The 23,545-nt window shown below is 40.9% G+C and overlaps 1 protein-coding gene across 24 annotated transcripts in view; it reads right to left on the bottom strand.

The window, feature by feature from the left end:
- Positions 1-23,545, bottom strand: part of DOCK9 (dedicator of cytokinesis 9) — a 172,488-nt gene that overhangs the window by 120,815 nt on the left and 28,128 nt on the right. For 11 of the 24 annotated variants that reach the window (XM_048492436.1, XM_048492441.1, XM_048492442.1 and 8 more), the window contains exon 1: positions 20,817-21,080. The exons of 5 other annotated variants lie outside the window; for them this stretch is intronic. In XM_048492436.1, the coding sequence (XP_048348393.1) occupies positions 20,817-20,978 (162 nt within the window). In that variant the 5' untranslated portion in view covers positions 20,979-21,080. Of the gene's footprint in view, positions 1-4,906; positions 5,127-20,816; positions 21,084-23,545 lie in introns of those variants that run through there. 8 more of the 24 variants (XM_048492454.1, XM_048492437.1, XM_048492452.1 and 5 more) reach the window with 4 other exon arrangements.

The following is a 23,545-nucleotide window of genomic DNA, read 5'->3' as shown; positions in this document are numbered from 1 at the left end:
ACAGCCTTTTCTTGGGTCTTCTAGAGGATTCACAAACTGCAGATAGCTTACGACCTGCCTACTGGAGACCCCTGAATTAGAAGCCTATGTCTCTTTAAAACAGAATCTAGAACTGTGTCCTTTCTCATTAATTTACTAATGCAAGCAATACGAGAAGAAGGCCAAGAACTAAGAATTCTGTGAAACAACAAAAGAGTTTAGCACTGCTACAGTGATGCAGCCCTGACCAAAATGGCTCAGACTAGCCTAATATCAACAGATCTTGGAATCTAAGCAAGGTCAGCACTACTAGGTAATACTTGGATGGGAGACCAGCAAGGAAGTCCACCGATGCAGGCAATGGAAAATCACCTCTGTCTCTTGCCTTGACGACCCCATGTCTGCTGGGACCACTTTCCCCCACCGCAGTGACACAACTAAAGTGTTTATTTTGCAAACTTCCTTGAGCACCCAATCATGACAAAAAAAATCAGAAAATAACCCTCCTATCAAAGGGAAACCAGAAAGAAGAAGCAAAGGGAGCAAAGAGCAGAGGTGACAAAAGGCAAAAAAACCAAACACACACACAGAAGAAGCTGGGAAACATAAAGAAATGAACAGACAAGGGGAAAAGGAAGACACCATGCCTCTTAGATGATGTCTATAAAGAAAGCAACTTATTTCCTGAATGTTTTCCCCTTTCAAAATCTTGCAAGTTATAAGAGATTCCTGGGGTGCTGCTTGGCCCCCAAAAGTGGGAGAAGTGGAAGAAAAGACATAACGGACAAAGTAATACACTAAAAAAAAATTCCAGCACTAGCAAGTCCAGTTACTTCACATTTGGGCTTACAAATTATGATTAAAACAGACATGCTCGAGCTACAACACATTCATATTTAAAAGATGTGGGAGAGAAATCTGTATGTTTAAGACGTGTCATAAAAGGTTCTAGAACTATGTAGAGATAGTGATCTGTTGCAAGAGCCACCTTCCCATTTGAGATTCCACAGGTAATTTTTCAGCATGAAACTTAAAAGTCATTATTCTGCTGTCATTTATAAAAAATTCAAAAACATTCTGCAATGTTGAGACAAAAAACCTTATAAAAACTTATAAACAGGGTTACGCTATTACATATGCTAATTTTCTGTACCCAAGCACTTCCCCTCTGTTCTAATCAAGTGGTTTACAGTGTGCATTGTACCTCTACATCCTGACTCCCTTCTGATTGGGATATAAGGATTTGGAGATCTCTATTCCAATTCTTATCTGACAAAAGGAGCTCTGATTCTCAAAATCATATACCCAGAAAATCTTGCTGGATTCCAAGGTGCTACTAGACTCAAATCTACAGCTAGTCTATGACTTTCTCGAATCTTAACATGGATTTAACCCCAAATATGCAAAATTGTAAAATTTAAAAGACTATGTAATATGTTGTAAAATACTAAATTATTTTTTAATTTAATCCATTGAAAATTCATAGACGTAGCAATAAGACTTGTAGGACATGTATGAATGGAGACACCAGAGTTGGCACGAGACAGATTTTATAGATTTTATAGCAAACAGACATGTTACATGCTGTCCAAATATTTAAATTATTTCATCAGGGACACAGATGTTGGTTTATACTTATTCTCCATATACTTATAAACAGCTGGTTATGTGGGAGTAAGAAAACAGCAACTCAACACAATAGTTACTTCCTGGATACAGAAGACTGCAATTCTACACAAGTTAGCTTGTAAGATTTTCCTGCTTGCAACAGAGACTGGAAAAGGAAACTATATCTGCACTAAGTAAACTATGGTTAAGGCAATACTGAACCAGGGTTAGTGTATGTCATATTTTCCAGATTCATTCTAACCACGTTTTACATTACATTTCATTTCTGGATAAACCTTTAATCCTGACTAATATTTACAGAAAGCAAACTATTGCTTTACGGGTTTATAACCCCCTCCCCCAAGAAGCAGGTTTCCACTTGAGGAGTGCTTTTAGATTAGTGGCTACAGAAGGGTGTGTATGTCTCATCTATGGCACATGTTGCCTTCAAACATCTTGGCTGGAACATCAGCTTCCTTGTGAAGAAAATCTGGCCACAGTTATACATACACTCAGGTTACTGTCACACGTTCCACCTGGGACTTTTGAAAATATGTGTGAAAGATAATCTTGGCTTCAATCCCACAAAACATCAGTGGAAAGTACTGATAGTTCAGGATGTTTTTCAAATTTCCCTTCCCCCCGAAGCCATTTTCAATCCCAGGAAAGTTTATTCCCAAAACTCAGGGATGCGCTTGTTGGACAGCTGTAGTGAGGAAGAGGGATGGAATTAGATTCTTTCTTCTGCCTTTTGTGTGAGCACCACACCACTTATGAAAGAAAAAGTAGAGATTTTTGCCCCATCCCTACTGCAGCTATCCAACAAGTGTCGTATTACCTTATACAAGTTCCTGAGCTCCCAAATAAACTTTCCCAGGCTCAGAAGGTCTAACCCACCCACAGGGAATACCTTACCCATGTTCAAATCTATATTAGTCGTAATTCAATTTCAGGTACAAGTCTCACCTTCAGTGCTTGTTTTTTCCTTTAAATGTCTGAGGACCAGAGTATCCAAATGAATCCCTATTTCTGAAGACAATCTTAACTGTTGGAGAGGCTCACAGAGGAGAAGCCACACAAACCTAACCATTAGTTAAGACCACCTTCAAAAGCCTGCTTCAAAACTACTTCAGAACTCCATCCCCGTATCCATTTACCTGTCTCATAATTTGTTTTGATGATGGTTAAAAACATCATCTGTACAGCAATTGTGGAGTCTTATTAAAGGTGGTCGTTTGTTTTTATTTTTTGTATCGTAACTTGGAACAATACTGTGATTTTGCAACACAATTACTGTTCAGGATTTGGAAAATTACAGTTTCTACTGAAGCTGTAGGCTACTATTCTACATTTTTTAAGAGGCAGTGTAGAGTGTTTGACTAGGATCTGGGAGATCCAGATCTCAATTCCTCAGATCTCCCGCTATATTGGGAGACATCCTTCCATTCTTCACTGGTGCTTCAAGGCCAGCGGGAGGAAATGGAGGAAACTGAAGAGTGTGTCATCCTCATGCTGACACATGATAGGAAAGGAAGTGATGTCATAATGATCTAGGATTCACCCAGAAATCTATAGTTTTGGGCAACCACTTCATTTTTTGCCATAGGTGGCATTGTGCACTGACCTGACAGGGGAACACCTGTCCCCCCACCCCTGCCAAACTCTCCCTGGGATGATGTTGGCTGCAGCTAGCAACTTTACTTCTCTGCCACAGAAGCCTGCTTGGCGAACTTGGGCCTGTCACTCACACTCAGCCTAACTTATATCACAGGGCCATTGTGAAGTTAAAATGGATGAGAAGAGAAGGATTGTAAGCTACTTTGAATATCTACTGGACAGAAAGGAAGGGTACAACATATAAATGAAATATGGAACTAAAAGGTTACTGTTTTAATTCTTAGCCGCCTTCTAAGTTTTTCACCTGAAAGCACTGGGTGGATATATGTAATAAAAGTCAAAAGCAGACCACAGGTTCCCGCGTGATTCCTATGTCAGTTCTGCATGGGAAGAAGAACAAGAAGGCTGTTGCTAGTCTTCCCAGCTCCCTTGTTTCAGAAGCAAAGGGCAAACGTACTACAAATAAACAACACCATTCTCTTTAAATCCTTACCTTGGAGAACACATTTGTTCTTTATTTAGAATCTAACAAGCATTTTTAAAAAAGGGCTGAAACAACAAACACTTGCTGAAAATGTCTCTGGTGGAAAACTGCACCTCATGCGTAATGCACACCCAACGATTACTGGCTTCTTAACACACACAGAAAAAGGAAATGTTGGGTGTGGCTCCCAAAGTTTGTACAAGTACATACTTCCTTTGGTATCAACTAAGAAGCTATTAGGACATAACCCCCTCCTCAATTACCTACTGCCCTCATCAAAAAATTATGAAAATAAAATGCATCTGGAATGATGAATCCGTACGGATTTTGCAGGAAGGATACAGAAACAAAACCCGGCAGGAATCTAGAATACCACTCCCTGATGGTTTGTTGTTGTTTTTACCCTTCACATTCCATGTGAATGTCTCTAATACAACAGGTCTATTCCTCCTTGGAGTACCCCCATGTCTGAGAACTATTCAGTAAACTTTACCCTTGATAGATTAACAATACACCTAGGTCCAATACTGATGGCTTGGCAGTTGTAACAGGTACTTAGTTGAAGTTGCGAAGTTTAAAAACACAGTTTTCTAGTTAATTCCTTGGCAAACAGCTGAAAGAACAAATGAGAGAAGTGTGCTAGTGGACCTCTTAAAATTAGGTGTGTCGACTCACAGACTGTTAAAATCAGAACATTCCTCCTTTTCCCTTCACTTAAATATATAAGAAAATACACAGCAAAACATAAGGAAATGCAACCAGAAGTAAATCATACAGCTCTTCCAATTCAGCACAAATGGTCAACACCCATCAGCAGAATAAAGCAGGCTCATTTCAGTACATGTCCACTGCAATGTTTCCCCCACTGCAGATATTCACCAAGAACAGAGTACTAAATATGTGAGTCTGCCCACATTAAATGTTTGCCTTAAGGCAAGTACATCAAAAGCAACAATATACATATTCTTCAAAGATCAAACTACTTTGAGCTGAAAATTGTGGACACTGGATTTACTTTACAAATTCAGCAAAAGACACACATTTAGGAAATAAAAACTATACCGTATTTAAAACATTTTATGCTACATTAGAATCACAGCATCTGGGGCAGGGGAGACATACTAGCAAACCAAAAAGGAACAGCAATAATCAGAAGTCATCCTTTTACTTTGCAGCAAATTAATACACTTCACAAAACAGCCCAACCCACTCACTTACCAAAACTTCTGTTGGATTGTCCACCTCTGCTTCAGCAGCGGCTGCATCCAGACGTTTTTGTGGTGACTCTATGACAAGTTCTTTTTTAACATTTTTGCTGTTTGTTCTTGCCAGCATTCTTCAAATGAAAAGAATTAACACAGCTATAAACCTAAGAAATCTTCTGTTCTGACAACAGCATGCCTGTGGTCTACAGAAAGCAAAAGCTTCTTCCACTTACAAGCTGTGAAGAGTTCAAAGCAGTTGTACTACTTTACAGTAGTCTGAGTCAAGTTATGGTGGGAATGCATGACAGATGAAGGCCAGCCTGGAGGGAGGGGAGAGTGTGGGAGAAGAGGAGGCGGACCAACTTCTCAGTGTCAGCAACACAAAACTAGGTTTTTTCCACAAAATATTGCCGTTTAAAATCTTCTAGGTTAGCAGAGCCAAGACGACCATTACCACACACTTTGATTTTTTAAAAAAATTAAATGCCGTCCAATTCATTATGTTAATTCAAGTCAGAGATACCTCACTGAGCAGGGCTGCTTATATGCAACTAAAACCTCTCCCTTGCAGGCTACTGAAAAAAGCTGTGTCTATCACCTGGCTGTTGTGGGTTTTCTAGGCTGTGTGGCCATGGTCTGGTAATTTTGCTCCTAACATTTCATTCGCATGTATGGCTGGCATCCTCAGAGGTATTTCACTGCAAGACATATTTCTGAAGATGCCAGCCATAGAAACAAAAACTACGAGACCACAGATTCCATCCATAAAAGCCTTTGACAATACATTATGTTTATCATCCTCCAATATGGCAAATCTATATCATTCTGAGCAATGATGAAGAAGATGTCTATGCCTCAAAAACGTAAAAGAGTTTCCAACAATTTTGTAATTTTTACATGAACAGATTCCTAGCTACCATGTTTCATTTGCAAACAGTTCAGAAAGTTTTAAACCTAGTCTTCAGGGAATCCTAGTCAAGTGAGGGGGAGGTCACATTCCAGAAACCTTTGTACTGCACAGGGAAGATAATATGTGATTTTTATTGCACTGGGTCAAGAAGGATCTGGATTCTTCAGGTTTTCCCTGGGGAGACCTGAATGGGAAAGCAGCAAGTGAGTTCAAAACATGTTCCATATGTGATCCCCAGGAGAGATGCACTGTTTGAACATGCCTTCGCTGCACAGTCTTCTTATGCCAAAAAACCCAGCTATTAACAGACTCCTTCTGCACACAACTTTCACAACTTAAAAATGTAATTTTGCAAACATATCTGTACCTTGTACACATGTTCCTTTCCTGCTGCCAGGAAAGCAGAAATTTGGGAGAACTACAGTACAGCACATGCAGTTCATAAGATAAGAAACCTCAGAAACAGGCTCTCTTCATTCCTTTAGGCAAATTGTTATACTCTCAGATAAGTCAACAATAGAGTGGAACAAAGATGCCAGTACTTCAGTGTCCAGATACCAGAGAGCTAAGGGGCAGACGACACACAAGCTAGTCTGAATATTTACAGGACAAAGAGAATGAAAAGTTAACAGTCCTTCAAATCGAGCTATATTAAGCAGACGCCAAACACTCTTGCCTACACAATAGTTCATGACCATGTCAACTTTTTTTGGGGGGGGGTCAGCATCCCGTTCATTTCCCAGCCACAAACATCCCATGACTGCTAGTTCTTCCTCTCACACCCACTACAGAACAGACAAACACCTTCACCATTCACAGAACATATTTTGTCTAAGATGGACACAGTGAATCTCTGATGATGTTATCACAGTATTTTTCAATAGTGGGTCAGTAGCACCTCCTCCTGTTTCCACTGTAAGCTGCCTTGTGCACTACTCTGATCAGGCAGCACAGAAATGTCCTAAAGGACCAAACAATTGCTGTTCCTTTCTTTGGCACTACCAGAGATTGCACAGCATGGGTAGGAAGAGACACTCAAAGCTGGTGCAAGCTTGCACCCCAGCCATTAGACAGTCCAAATAATTCTATGGCTGTTTTTATAGAGACTGTAGCGAGACTGGGAAGTATAGCATTCACCAGGAATTGGCATCTCTTAAACCAAGAGACACATGGCTCCTACTGCTCCCTCCCCGCACTTATTGAAGGACTAGGGGCACAAAAACTGACAAAAGTCCCCTCCCTAGCCTTGAACATTTTGTTGTGTATGCAATCATTCATTTGCAGCATACTCCCTTTAGAGCAGTGCTGGTGAACCTATGGCACTCCAGTTGTTCATGGACTACAATTCCCATCAGCCCCTGCCAGCATGGCCAATTTGCCATGCTGGCGGAGGCTGAAATGCAGTAGTGTAGTCCATGTTTAACAACTGGAGTATATAGGTCATCGTCCTACTAACACTAGCTTTAGAGATACAGTTTCAGGCGTCACAGTTGTCTAAAGTAAGATTCACCCCTATTAGAAATGCAGTTATTTTTGTGGTGATGCCTGTATTCTGGAATTCCTTTTCTAGGGAGTTTGATAAGACCTGCTCCTTTTTGAAATATGGCTACAGATATTGAGTTGAATCACCTGCAGAAAAACTTGCAGAAGGAGTTGACCATGTAGATCTCCCCCCACCCCAGCACTGCTGCTTCCCCCCACAAAATCCTGAGAGCCAGGAGTCCTCCATATGCAACATTTGCCAAAATACAGAGGTCTGTAATGAAAAAGAGATCATCAGCAGTCTAGTAGAAGCAATATTATTTAGAGATACCAATTATTAGAGGATGAAACTGACAATTACTGCTTTTACTAGAGATGTGCCTGTCAATTTCATGGTCAGCGTCAGGGAGGCCAGACTGCCTCCTCCTTCAAAGGCACCTCAGCCTGTCTTTCTCAGCTCATTTTGCTCACATCTCAACCAAAACAAAGTCCACAAAACAAAAAGATAAATCAAACACACTTTAGCATTATTTATTTTTATTTGCTTTAATATTCTGACCCCAGAACTTTGGTAGTGACATTTCAAATCGTTCAAGAAACTGAAGCCACAGAAGTCAGTCAATTTTTTAAAAAATCAACATCAGCACAAAGTGCTTCTGAGCCCCCACACTATCGCAGTCCACGTGGGAAGCATAATCACAATGGTAATGCTATCTGGAAGAGATGCTGTATATATTTCCTGGTATGGATTATACTATGCTCAGAGAAATTCCTACTTTCCCTCGTCAAACTCAACTTGAAAACAAATTGAAAAGCAGTGTAGCTTCAGAGGTGTACCTTGGTGTACCTTGGGGGAGGACGGCAGGGGGCTCTCTCCTGGGTCATGTGGGGGATGCATTTGGCTGTCAACCCCCGTTCTTTCTCCCACCCAGACCGGGAAGGCAGCAGGAGTAGCCCTCATGCAGAGAAAGGCAAGCTCTCCCCTCCATCACCTCTGGTGGTTTTAAAATTAAGCTTTACAGTACTTATATCTAGGAAAGGAGCAGTGGCTGCAGGAAGCTTGGGGGCGGCAACAAGGCCAAGGACATAGCACTGCCCCTCTACAAGTCAGTTGCTTCCCCTGAAGCACTGTGTGCCTCTCCCCGCAGGCTCAAGGGACTCCCATCAGGCAGCATACGGACAAGAACAGGTTGGGAAGAAAGACAGGTCCTGTGCTGCTGGCAGTGAGTGTGTGCATGCATGTGCACCCACCATGGTGGTGCTTGAAATTTGTGGTAATGGTGTTGAGACCCGGGGCCTCCTCTTGCCATTGCCTGGTGGCCCTGCTGGGCTAGGTAGTCTACTGGGCGCTGCAGGTAAGGCCAGGCAAAAGTCTCCCCCAGTGAGCAGTTCTTGAAGGAGGACAAGACACAGCCCTCCTCTACTGCCTTGCACTCTCTTCTGAGAAGAGAGTGGCTCTCTTTGCCTGCCCCATTGGGCCTCATCTGGGAGGGTGCCAAGGGTTGCCACTTGATTCCCCCCTGGAAGGCGGGTCCCAGTTCCTTGAAGGTAAAAAGGCCTCTTGCCTGGGCTTAGAGGCTCTGACAGGACACTCAGGATGCTCTTCCTCTGCCAGCAGCCACACCTCCTTTTACTTTAAATACCCCCCACTTGCCTTCTGCACTTGCTCAGAGGCACAGCAGTGTCTAGTTCTCCCATATTTTTGAACTCCAGTATGGCCATGAAGCCCGGGGAGGGGGGTGGCAAGGGAGATGAGCCTGGAAGTCCACAGTGTGTACAGCCTTCTCCGAGTGCCACACCCTTTGTGGCGAGGTGGTGGCAGCCAAAGTCAGGTGAATTGTGGGTAGAGGGTGAGGCTGGGGGGGGGGGCGCAGGAGGAGCTGTGCATAAATGAAGTGCAGTCTTTTGACTTTCTGGTTTTTTATTTTCTTTTTGTCTTTCTTTTTGATTTTCTGTCTTTCGGCCTTTCTTTCTGTCTGACTTTCCTTTTGACTTTCTCTCTCTCTCTCTCTCTCTCTCTCTCTCTCTCTCTCTCTCTCTCTCTCTCCTCCTCCTCCTCCTCTCCCTCCCTCTCCCCCCCTCTCTCTCTCCCTCCCCCCCGCAGCTCTTCTTTCTCGGCTTGATACCTCCCCGCCCCAAGATTTCAGCACTACTATGGAGGCTGTGTATCTCATTAGGATTGCTGCAAGAATAACAGTGTCCTAAAAGTCATGTTACATGTGAAGGACACATTGGAGTGTACATGCATCTCAGAAACCTACAAAAATGTTTTTCCCACATACAGGACATCAAAAAAGAGAGGGCAGTCTTAAATTTGATTGGAAGTTAGAGGGAACTGCTTTACCCACAGGTAAATTTATTTATGTTATTTAATCTGCCTTTCTCACTAAGAGTCAAGAAGCTTTAAACAATGTAAGTCAGAGCAATCAATAAAATAAGACATCTGATAAACAAAGCAATAGGAGTAAGATTACAGAAATCAGAAACAAAATATAAGAGTTAGGCATACATTAATGATACCAAAAATGAAATTACATAGGTAGAAAAAAGCGTAGTGAGAGCAACATAATACACAGAGCAAACAGGTATTATATAATATTCACAGTAATGTAACCACAGTTCCATATCCTTTATTAAAGCACATTCTTGAACCATTGCATCATAATACCTTTACAAAAATACCTTCCTGAAAAAATCTGTTTTATGTTATTTGTGGAATGCCAGAAGTGTGGGAGTCTGCCTTTTTCAAGCAGGCCATTACATAAGCTGAAGCCAAAACAGAGAGTGAATGTGTTTGGGCAGTTGCTGATCTTGTCCATTTGCAGGAGGGCATCAGACTGAAGGCCTTGTGAAAGTAAGTGAAGCTTTCATAATGAGGCACAGGAGGAGAGGTGGTCCTGCAGATGTGAAGGTCCACAAAATTGTATGTGATAAGCAATACCTTGAATTGGATTGATGGACAGCAAATAGAGTGGCAGCAGAATGGGTTACAATAGGTATGCTCTACTTAGCTCGTGATAATAGTCAAGCTGCAGCGTTTTGTGCTGACTGCAGTCTTCAAGTTGATCAGGGGCAGATCTCATGATAGGGTTTTTAACCCCTTTATGTAAGCTGCCTTGGGACTTTGGTGTAGGGTGGGGTATAAATGGAACAAATAAATAATAAATAAATCTTCATAGTGTATTACAATACACTCGTCTCAATGTTACTACGGGACAGATCCAGAAGGCCAGATCAACTGAGTTAAGGTAGGGGGGCTATCTTCTGGGCTAAACTAAGTTGGAAAAAAGCATTTTTACACCTGGATTAATTTGCTTCTCCAGGAGTAATCTGGGTCTCATATAAACACTAGGCTCTCAACTGAGTCAGCAAGGGAACTGCTGAATTACACTGAAAGTGGGAAGTATAATGTCCTTCAAGACCTCAGGTCCCAACAAGCAAAATCTCAATCTTGTCAGGATTCAGTTTCAATTTGTTCCCAATGACAGTAGTCTGGACATACCTCAAGTCTTCTACATCACCAGGAAATATGAATAAAGAGAGATACAACTCGATGTTAACAATATACTGATGACATTCAATGCCCAAAATGCCAATGATCTTTCCCTAGGGACTTTACAGAGAGATTGAATACCACAGAAGATCAGACTGGACCCTAAGGAACCCCCACAGGACAAATCCCACATTGAAAACTGTTCACCAACAGCAAGCTTTATGTCCAGTTTATAAGGAAAAACCAATCCACAGCACAACTCTGGATAGCTACTCTAGAGACCTCCAAACATCTCAGTAAGATAGCATGACCCACAGCATCAAAGGCTGCAGATACATCCAGTAGGAGAAGCAAAGTGTTATGGGTTTATTTATATTCAGACAGAGATTGCCTTGGCCTAAAACCAGATTGAAAAGAGTCCAAATGATTTCAGCAACCAGGATGGACATGGATCCAGAGCATGTGATTGCTTTCACAGATCAGAGAATCCTGTCACCAACCATCCAGTTATAACCAGAATGTATTTGAGAGATTTTGGGGCTTTCCCCACTTACCTTAAGCCCCGTGCTACTCTCCGCAAGTAGCGCGGGGTCCCCCTGCACTCCCCACGACAGGGGCGGCGACAGCGAAGCCGCCCCAACACTGCCATGGTCGCGCCCCCTCAGCGCGCGGCATCCCTGGCGCTGGAGAAAACGGCGCCTTTTGATGAGTGCAGGGTCGTGGGGACGCAGCGCGCGGCATAGGGGGGATCCTTGTGAGTGGGGAAACGCCCTTTATCAGCAAAAAGCTGTGTAAAAAATCTTTAAAGCTTTTCCTGTTCCAGAGATATTAAAGACTCAGATTTGAATGTCACTAGACACCAAAATACCTTAAAAACTGTGATGGTCATTAACTAGTAAATGCAATGACAGCGGAGAAGTAAGAATTCTTTGCTCCTGTCATCGCTGCTTCATAAATCTTCCAGAAAGCTCTGCAGAATGTTTTGTTGGATTTGATACAAGTTTCTAGCGAGCATCACTCTAGATCTTTCCTAGCCCTTTTCATATTACCCAGCTGCGTGGTAAACTACAGGATTAGTTCCAAGCTCCCAGTCTCAACAGAGAATTTGTTTGGAATTTTAAATCCTCCAGAGCATTCTGGAATCCAGTGGGATCCAAGAATCTCTGCAGATGGTTCATTTTAATTATCCTCACAGAGCATTGGAGTCCCATTCAGCCTTGTCTTGAGCAGAAAGTGGTAAGGCACAAAATCAGACTTCCCCTCAAAAGATTAAGTCCAAAGTGTGACCTTTTCCAGATCGCAACTACATTTTTGTCATATCTTCAATAAAATTACAAGAAACTGTGAAAAGGTTAGGATTGTGTTTTGTGGTCATTAACATATGAAACCTTGACGGCAGACAAATGTATCTGACTCAATCTTTGACTGTTATGAGATTAAGTTGATATATAATATAAACAATGACGGGAGGTTCATGTACATTTATATTGTCATACACCAACATATTCTGATTTAAAATTATAAATAAGCTTTTAACTGCCATTAAGAATTCCCAAGATCTCCTAGTGAGTTTAATTTCTTAGGTGGTTTGTTTCTACAATGATTCCCAATATTCAATTAAATGGGACTTTTAAAAATAATGACGGACTTTTGAGAAACTGAGCAGAAGTTATTTTGTTGTGCTGATGACAACCAGGATCAGCCTATTATCATTATATTTAATTCTGAATTAGGCCATAGAATAAAAATATACACGATAAGGACATGGACAGACTGCAGGTATTGTTCTATAATTCACTGAGCATGTAGAGATCAGGTCCTCAACCTTTTTGATTCTGTGGGCATCTTTGGAATTCTGAAACCAGAGTGATGGGTGAAATCACAAAATGGCTGCTGAAGTAGGTGGAGTTACACACACACCGTTCAGAAAAAGTTCAACTGAAGAAGAGGGATAATTTAAACAATACTAGGAAACAGGAGTGATAGAAAATAAAATCAACCCTATGGTGGCAGATGCTATCAAAGCGACATTATTTTAATTGGCACAGTCAATCAGATCCTCAATGGCCAGTCAGAAGCTGTGCTGGGTAAGAGTCCCACAAGGCCATCCATTTTGACAGGAACCAGGTAAGGTGTCAGCAGGCATCATAGCGCTCATTGGCACAACAATGTAGAGCACCTACAAGCACCTTTAATTCCTACTAGGCTTCCACAGCAAGAGAGCTCACCTTACATGAAACTTGTCAAATGTAGTTTATCCCACAGAAATAACATTAGTTTCCCTAATAGCAGCCAATAGATAAAAGACTATGCTGTTACCATTTTAAATTCAAGATGCTGCTTCAAATCAGGACCCATGCACATATAAACAAACTCAGTCCTCATGCAGTAACTTCACAAGACAAGTAAGTCAACAACTTCATCCAAGAATTATTGCAGCCATTCCAATTACTGCAGATAATTTCAATGGCAGTAATCCTCTGAAGGCCTTATGCATACTCCCATGAAAGATACAGTTTACTTCCAGATTCTGATACATCTAACTGCTTTAACATTTGGCAGTCATCCAGCTCTTCATATAAACATGTGTCCACACAAACTGTCAGAATTTTCACTTCTTTAAAAACACGAGTCACTGGGAATTAAGATCTGGACAATAACATAATTTTCTGCACTGCTTCCAAGGAATGGTGCCTTGGAAGCAGTGCAGAGCAACCCTAAGTAAGAAGAGTAGTCAGCTGAAATTCAACTGCTGCTAGCAAGCCACCAGGCTCTTCCTCACTCTCACCCATACGGGCGGAAGCAAAAGAACTCCTTCAGATATTTGAGACGTAAGCCATTTAATGGTTTTACAAAAGAATAAAACCAGCACTTTGTATTAGTTAAGTTTGGAGTGAATGCTAGCATGTCATCTCACTACATGCCCTCTAAAATGCTATAGAGGATTTCCACCACAATGTAAGTCTCCCATCAGTTGCCAGCTAACAACCCTAGCCCAGAAACGAAATGGACACAAGTGAAGTTGATATAGCACAGCTTTTGCATGCATATCAGCATTCTTGCCATCACATTTGAAAAAAAGTTAGTGTCTCCAAACTACCTTTATAGGGAGCTCTGTGTAAAGTACATTATAGCAAATATGTTCATATAATTCCACCATACATGCAAGAATACCAGGTATGCTGTCTGCAGCAACAACTGGAGCTGGTGAAGCAAACTAATCAGTAAGAAGCATTCCTAGAGATATAAAATGCAAGAGGGGAACCCCTCGCAAAATCTGGGGTCACCTGTTCTTAAGAACTTCTCCATAATTTTTCTTAACAGAAAGATATGAAATTTTGGTGAGCAACTTTCTATGAAATAGTCTATTTTTGGGATTTTTTAAAAGACTCATTTCAAATGTATAGTGTAAACATTTTACAGAGCATTACAGAGTGATAATTTCATGTGTGTTTAACTATGACCAATTAGATCCACAAAATATGCCACATATGTTATGGCAACACACTACTGATGAGTTCTTTGCAGTGTTGTAACATTTAATTCAATATCCAAATAAGATGCTAATCCTACTGCGACTGTATGAGACTGTTTTCGCCCATACACACTTTGCTATAAAATTTGGGGTTTGAACAATTCTTGCCCAATTTAGTGCTAACTGCTGTCATAACCTTGAGGATACTACATGCAGATGCCATGACTGCTTTTGCTCCTAACTCCTGTAGAAAATGTGTGCACAGATCTTCTGTTTTCTGTCTCAAAGCATTAGTTGTGCATGTAGCATACAACGTTGGTAACTGCTGTTGAGCCACACACATAGCTGGTAGCAGAACCTTACCAGCTAGGCAAATAGCTGATTTCTGCTACAGTGGTCAGTAGTAGAATGACAAACTAGCAAATTATATGGATGGCGTTCATACAATTAGTTTTTCTGAACATGCTATTGCTTGGACTTAAATGCATTGATTGAGCTCTCCATAGTCATTGGCTCAGTGCCATGGTGCTAAACAATGCTTACATATTGTCCAACTAGTCGGAAGTTAAAAAGTGAGCACACTACCTAACAACGACTCCTCTTAGTGGGAAGGCTTCACACAGTGCTATCATATTTATAACACATAATTGGGAAGGGGAGTACTAAAATAGGCAAACTGGAGTGTTATATTAGCGCAGGAGATAAGTTGTAACCAGACAAGGTACTATAAGACAAGTGCATGAATTGTAATGGCGCACGTTACAAACACTAAAAGAATGCATTGTCTGTCAATATTTTACACCCTGAACTAGCAACTGCCCAGTTTAAAATGTGTGAACCCATTTACTATTGTACTGAAAAGCTACAGAACATCAACTTCATATCAGGCCACGAGAAACTACACAAGAAATCTATTATTTATAACTGTGACAGGGGCATGTTTAACCCACTCTTGATAGCTAATGCAAGAAGAAACAGCTACTGTTTAGCTTATCAAGGGATTTATTGCAGTTTTCAGGGTATAACCAGCCCCAATGATTAGAGCAACATCTTCCAACTCTAACACACTTCAGGGAAGCCCTCTGACTCAGGATTATCCCCCTTGCCCCTTTACTCTTGGCCTCTACCAACCTGGTTTCTTCAACCTTACCTTCTTCGTTCTCTCCTTTGGATTCACCTGCCTCTCTCTTTCACCATGACAGTATCCTCTAGCAACTTTCTGGCTGCCTTCACTTTATCCTTCCTGCCTCTGCCTCTACTCTCCAGCCTTCCTGTTTGAATGTTGAATTTCAACTAACATTCAGCTTGCCTGTTGATCTACTTTTCCTTTTTGTTGTTAACATCTTACCTGATGCCAGGTGGCACCCAGAAACCACATCACCAAGTCCCACACCGGCCAGAGTGGTCTCAAAGTTAGCAACTGGATGTTAGCGACTGCTTCTAGCTGCCACTTGCAATGTGGGGGCTGCCTTGCTCAGCCCTGACAGAGCTCTTCTAGGGCAGCCTCACCTGCACTGTCCTCCTTCCAGGCTCCTCTAGATAAGAGGCTGCTGCCCCTGCTTCTTCCAGATAACTAACATTAGGGGAATCACAACCACTTTCTCAAATGTGCATTTCTGAGATGAACTGCCCATTGCCATAGTAAACCTAAGCTTACAAAAAAAAACCCCACAATCTTGAGAGTGTACAGAGTAAGAGGAACTTAATAAATTTTAAATACAGTAATCACGGTGATATATGCATATTTCAACAGTGTTGAAAAAACTGGGGAATGCAATGTTTGCCCATTTCCCACTTGCTGAAGAGGCCCTTCAGCGCCTTCCTCATGCTACTTCTAGCAGTCCCTCATCCTCCAGCAGTAGCATTTCAGGGGTTACTTCAGGTGTGGGAGGGAGAAATTCAGGAGGGGGAAATTCCCATGCAAAAAATTTCAATAGAAACCAATCCATTATTTTTCTGTAACTGTTGCAACCATACTGATTTAAGACCGTGGTTTTCAAACAGTGTGTTAATGTGGGTATCGTACTCCCTCCAGCCTCCTAAAAGGCAACATACAATATGCCAAGAGGCACATGGGCTCCCCTGTCCCATCCTGAATCAGACAGGGCCTGACACATCCCCAGTCTTCTCCAGTCTTCCAGAAGGCCTCCAGAACTCACAGTTCTTTTTTTTAATTGAGGAAATGAAGAAATTACACAAAACATTTGTTAGCCAATAAAAGGCACATTAAAAAAAGAAATAGAAAAAGAAATCTTCCATCGTTGGCAATAATTCCATTTACATTCTATACATTCTGCACAAATACAAATTATATTCAAATTACTATTCCCAGGACCCGTGCTCAACATATTAAAAATGATCACATCTTTTCAATTCTGGAAATCCTATTAAATATATTACAAGATTATTCCATCTTCCTTTTTTCTTCCTTATATTATTCTAATATTAGTTAATTTTCTAGTACTATAACATTCCTAATTTTAAGCCACCATCTCTCTCCATCGAAATATTATTTGCATTTTTCCAGTTTGCGGCAATGACCATCCTGGCCAATACTAATTAAAAATGTATGAGTGTTTTCTGCTTACAGTGCTCATTTCCATTAGAAAATAAGTTTAATAGGGCTAATTTGATCATCAGTTTTTTTTTATTATTCTACTAATCTCAGCAAAAATAGCTTCCCAAAACTTTCTTATCATGGGACAGGACAACAACATGTGTATAAAAGTCACCAATTTCCCACAGCCATTCCAACAAGTTTTATTTCTGAAGTTTATTCTATAATAAATCCTAACCAAAATATAATACCATTTTGGAAGCCCCTTTAACCCATAAATAAATAATTTCTGACTTTTATTACATAATAAATCCTAACCAGAATTTTGGAAGCACCCATATTCTTGCACATTCTTGAAATTGACTTAAATGGGACTTGCTTAAATATTTTATTCCAATCATTATCCTTTATAGTTGTATTTAATTTTAATTCCCAATTCTTTTTTATCAAGGATTGTGTAGAGACTTTATTTCTACTCTAAAGAAATGGAAGATCAGATTCTGAAAATACACAAGAAATCAACCATCAAGACAGAAGACAAAGACAACATCACCATGAGCAAGGACGTAGGTAAGGGGGAGTTCCCAGGTTTAAACCCCCCATTACATGTCCGAAGCTCCGCCCCCCCGTTTGTGGTTTTTTTTGTATTTTTTTAGTGTTTTTTAGTTTTTGGCCTGCAGGGGATGCAGTTTTTAGGCTAGCTAGCAGCACCAAAATTTCAGGAATTTTTTGGGAGACTCTCACCCAGGTTTGATGAGGTTTGGTTCAGAGGGTCCAAAGTTATGGACTCCCAAAGAGGGTGCCCCATCCCCCATTGTTTCCAATGGGAGCTAATAGAAGATGGGGGCTACACCTTTGACGGTCCATAACTTTGGACCCCCTGAACCAAACTTCACCAAACCTGAGTGTTATCATCAGGGGAGTCTCTTAAAGATACCCGAAAATTTGGTGCTACTAGCTTAACAGTTGCACCCCTCACAGCAGGTACCCCCCAATTTTCCCCAGATTCTCCTTTTAAATCCACCGCCTTCGGCTTAAATTTAAAGGGAGAATCTGAGGTCCCCAATTTAAACATTGAAAGTTGTTGTTTCAGGGTGGGGGAGAATTTACCCCAAAACAGCATCACTTTCAATGTTGTTTTAACTGGGGACCCCAGATTCTCCCTTTAAGGTGGATTTAAAAGAAGAATCTGGACTCCCTAGTTTAAACACCATTGAAAGTGATGCTGTTTGGGGGTGTATTCCAGCATCACAGTGGCCACCCATGGGGGAGTGTGTGTGTGTGCAAAACTCAGATTTTGCACCGGGCTCCATTTTCCATAGCTACGCCTCTGCCCGGAGGGGAGGGCAGAAGGGACTGCCAGCTGGGAGCCCAGATGATGGGGGAGGCGGAGGGTGGGGCAGAGGAATCTGTCATCCCTGGTCTCAGAGAGCTGCTTTTATAAGCATTGAGGCCAGGGGCGGGGCTTGGGGAGGCATGGCCACGCCCCCAGGGCCAGGTGGGGCGTGGTCCCCCCAAACCCACTCCATAAAATATATACCTTCACTGACCATGAGAGGAATTTATACTGTCACTGACCATGACAGAAATCCCTTAAGAGTCTTATGGAAAAGGAAAGATTATGCATTTCTAGTAAACATTTTAAGAAAAAAACAGATAAGATTTTCATGGCTCAGATGGAAAGGAGTTTTCTTCACTTTCAAGGGACAACAAAGTATTATGTCAATAATGAGTGCCAAAGAATTATGTCAATAATGAGTGCCAAAGATTGGCACTAGAAGTTTCACAAACAATGAAGAAATGTGATGAATAAGACTGTCAGCAGAATATGGGTGGAAAGTCATCTAGGTATATGTACTCTATCTGTGTAGTATTAATATTTGTCATGTAAGTAGAATAGGGTGGTTAGATCACTGGTGTCTTTCCCCCCGATTTTCTTCTTTTTTGTTGTAGATGTTAAAAAACCACACAATAAAAATGTTTTATAAAGGACCAGGCAGTGAAAGACCTCTATCTAAGACTCTGGACAGCTCTGCCAGTCTGAATAGATAATACTTTCATGGACTGATAGTTTGATTCAATATAAGGCAGTTTTGTGCATGTAATGCCAGTAATGTCACTTCTGTATCTTCATCCAGAAGCGATGTCACCACTTTGCATGATACTTCCACTTCCCAGACACCATTCCCAAATGCTCATGGGATTATCAGGCATAGGCCTGGCAACCTTAAGTGAGATGGTGGTGATTTTATTCTCTCTTCCATACAGCCAGCAGACCCTTCTCTGGGGGGGTTGGTAATCTCACTCTCCTACATGACATTCTGTGCTTTAGACTGAGAAGACAGAAGGAAAGAACAGAGAGTACACCCTCCCTCCCATTTCACGACTTTCCACATTCCAGATTGCAGGTGGAAAGTCACCGCCCAACAGTACCCCAGAACCGTGCTTACCTTGAGGTCCAGGGCAGGGGAGAGGCTGAGGAGGTAGAAGGGCTGGTGGAGGACAGCGTGAGCTAATGGAGGTCTTAAAGAGGAAGGAAGAGTCAGAGAGAAGAAGGAAGAGCCTGGTCCTAGGGGTAGGGCATGGGCGGAAAGCAGGGAAAATGTAATGCAGTTTTGCACATTGTGGGAGGGAGGACTGTTCCCAAGTTTCTATAATGGTGGGGAGAAACAAGGTTACAGGCATGCAAGTACTTTGTTGACTTAAAAGGTTCTAGTTTATATTTAATATTAATAAATTATTGTATGTGTCTGTTTAGTGGGGTGGTCATAGGTTATGGAGTAGTCAAGTGGCTCTTTTGGTTGATGGTAATTGAAAATGTGACACTCCATGAACCACAAAGTGACAACTATTGACCTGTACAAATGATCTGTATGACCATCGTAACCTATGACACCGACATTTTAAAACTAGCTGATTGAAATATTCAATATAGATCCAAAGTCAGTTCTTTGACACAGTATATTTTTCAACTAGCTCATAGAGCAGGATCATCATTTTCAGCACTGGAAGTGCAGAAAAATTTCTTAAAGTCAGATTTGCTCACTGCTTTCTCATTTCGTTGGAAATGTGGGAAATAATAAAGACGAATATCCAATGGATTAAGGGAATAACCAACCAACCACTAACCCTAACTCTAACAATTCTTAAAGCAAAGTATTTTCCAAAAACACTGATGAAAGACTGTATATAAAAATACATTTCCAGGCTAACATGCCATTTTGGTTGACAGTCATGTTCATGAACAGAAAGGAACTAGAATTTATACTGTTATATTAAATCTAAAACACTTTTAAAAATAAAAGTCATGTCTTCTCATGCACTACTGTTAGACTTCTAGGCAAATATCTCATATCACTAAATTTTCCATTTAGCTAGAGTACAATTACAATAAGCCTAATAAAAATTAATGTTACTATACCTTAACAGTTGCCAATCAGTATCACTGTCCAATGAATCAAATATTACCAATCCAAAAAGCATCTACATATAAATATAAAGACTTTGAATAGCTCTCGCTTCACTTACCCCCCACCCCGGTTGCATTTTGCTCATTGTCACAAGCACATACTTTTAGGTGGCAATGATAAGAACACTTTCCTGGAAGTAAGCCCAACTGAATAAAATGGAATTATTTCTGAGTAGACCTGCTTAAACCTGTCTTCTGTGTATTGTATGCAAGATTAACACAATTGGTTCCGCCCCCCACCCCCATGCTTGGTTCCAAATAATAGCTTAGTACAGCAACATCTGCATCTCCAAAGATATGGTTCTGAATATAAAAATATAATTTTTTAATATTTTAAGCATTTCTACACAGATACCTCTTAATGTTTTCTACAAACACTCCTATAAGAACAGTAGCATGTAAAATGCCACACCTATTCCAAAGGCATTTATAGTGCTAACAGAATACATTGTAGGTTGGACAGTTTCAGCAACACTGGATATCAATACAACCACATTACACTGATCAAAGATCTTCATAAAACAAATCGACATTTACCAGGAATGAATGGATCAGTATTCCGGAGTCTTCTTTCATCAAAGTAGGCACTGCATATTCCAAAACATTATTCTCTCCTTGATATTTGCAAATATAGGAACAGTTTCTTTCAATAACTGTACGAATACCTTTAAATAGAATCACGCTAGCAGTGCAACCCATTCCAAATACATTCAAAATTGAATTTCTAGCAGACTATTTGCAGAATATTTTTTGTCTCGCAAGAATAGTTTTCTCTACCATCTTCGCCAAGTCTGGCACGTAGTATCTATTTAGACTAAATGTCATCAGTCACTGCATTGTAATTTTAGCTAAGTGGCAAAAATTCAGCAGGTTTCCACAAAAGCCACGCCTTACAGTGCAATCTTCTCAACAGGATTCTCTCTAAAATGTCAATACAAGCGGGCTGAAAGCAACACTGTTAAAGAAATCTCTTTGGTTTCATCCTTAAATTCTATTCACAATTCAAGCAAAGATACCGCTTCCGTTTCTGCAGCCAGGCACAAAGAACCCTCATCTGCTGTAAGAAAAAGCCTCTCTCAGAATGCTCAGCATGGAGTTCGTACCAGTAGACGATGTTTCGCTGCTTGACCTAAATGTATTTTCTTCAGCATTGCATTGAGAAAAACTTGACAAGAAGACTCACACCCCAATCAAAATTTAAGAGAAATATCCCACCTACTGCTGCTATGGAAACACTTTAACACATGGCACTGTATAAGTCTGCTTCAAAAAAGCATATATATGCCTGTGCTACTAGTAGAAAATCAACAGAGAGCAAAAGATTGTCAATATTCATTTTGCTTCCTCCCTTCTGCACAAGAACTATAATCATTCATTGAGTAAAAGCTAAAACACAGCTTCAGGTATCCAAGAAAATGACTCCCATCAAGATCAATGGGACTTATATCAATGTAATTAGAACAAAGTTACAACTATGGATGTAAATATTAATTTTAAAAAAAACAATATCCAGGCCAGCATTTATCTCCAATGTTCTTTCCCAGCCGCCACTCTTTCCGCCAGCCAATATTAAACATACTTGGTTACAGAATATGCAACACTCAAGTATACTAAGTTGTTTAAACACTTAGAAGGGAACAGTGTGATCACTAAAAATCTACATGGGTTTCTCAAAACCTAATCATGCCAGATTAACCTAATCTCTTTTTGTGTGACACGCCTGACAAAGGGAATGCTATTGATGTAGTGTACCTAAATTTTAGTAAAGCCTTTGATAAGGTGCCCCATGACATTCTTGCAAGTAAGCTAGTAAAATGTGGACTGGACAATGCTACTGTTAGATGGATTTGCAATTGGTTGACTGACCGAACCCAAAGAGTGCTCATCAATGGCTCATCTTCATCCTGGAGAGAAGTGACTAGTGGGGTGCCACAGGGTTCTGTCCTGGGCCCGTTGCTATTCAATATTTTTAGCAATGACTTGAATGATGAAATAGAGGGCATGCTAATCAAATTTAAGATGACACCAAATTAGGAGGAGTAGCTAATACCCCAGAAGACAGAGTCAGGATTCAAAATGACCTGGACAGGTTAGAGAGATGGGCCAAAGCTAACAAAATGAACTTCAACAGAGATAAATGTAAGATACTCCACTTAGGCAGAAAAAATGAAATGCACAGATACAGGATGGGTGACACCTGGCTTGACAACACTACATGCAAAAGGGATCTGGGAGTCTTAGTAGACCACAAGCTGAACATGAGTCAGCAGTGTGATGCGGCAGCCAAGAAAGCCAATGCAATTATGGGATGCATGAATAGAAGTATAGTGTCTACTCTAGATCAAGGGATGTAATAGTACCTCTCTATTCTACATTGATCAGACCTCACCTGGAATACTGCGGTCAGTTCTGCAATTCGAAAAGGATATTGACAAGCTGGAACGGTTCCAGAGGAGGGCAACCAAAATGGTAAAAGATCTGGAATCCATGCCCTATGAGGAGAGACTAGGGAAGCTGGGTATGTTTAGTTTGACAGAGAGGTAAAGCCATGTTTAAATATTGGAGGTGATGTCATGTTGAAGAGGGAGCAAGCTTGTTTTTTGCTGCTCCAGAGACTAGGACAGTGGCGGCGAACCTTTGGCACTCCTGGTACAGGAAAGAAGCTTCAATCTAAACATTAGGAGGAACTTCCTGACAGTTAGGGCTGCTTGACAGTGGAATACACTTCCTTGGAGTGTAGTGGAGTCTCCTCCTTTGGCAGCTGGATGGCCATCTGTCAGGGGTGCTTTGATTAACTGTTCCTGCATGGAATGGGGTTGGACTTGATGGTCTTTGTGGTCTCTTCCAACTCTATGATTCTAACCACAATATATACTGGAACAGCAAGTCAAGATTAACATCTTCTTTAAAATACAAATTTTTAAATTGATTATGATGTATGCAGCGAGCTTGTTCATAATCCTTGTAACAATGACTAAAACATTTTAAATTGTGATGATTTTACATCACTTTTTGTCATAAGCATCTGTCTGTCCATTTAGTATTAAATTAGTAGTATGAAAGAGAAGTATAAGTGCTGTACAGGGGCAACCAGGATCAAAACAAACTAGGAACTACTCTGCTGAAGATTTATTCAGACATGATAAAGATTATGCATCACTTCTATAAAAATGCAAATGGAAGGCTCTTGAAGCCTCAATTTGCCATAGAGTGTACGGGAAATGGAGAAAAAAACGTTACCCTTCAACATCTGCTCAGTTTTCATG

Source organism: Sphaerodactylus townsendi, linkage group LG04 (genome assembly GCF_021028975.2).
Source record: "Sphaerodactylus townsendi isolate TG3544 linkage group LG04, MPM_Stown_v2.3, whole genome shotgun sequence".
Lineage (NCBI taxonomy): Eukaryota > Metazoa > Chordata > Lepidosauria > Squamata > Sphaerodactylidae > Sphaerodactylus > Sphaerodactylus townsendi.
The sequence above is the reverse complement of the archived record's forward strand: the minus strand, read 5'-3'. Positions and strand labels throughout refer to the sequence as shown.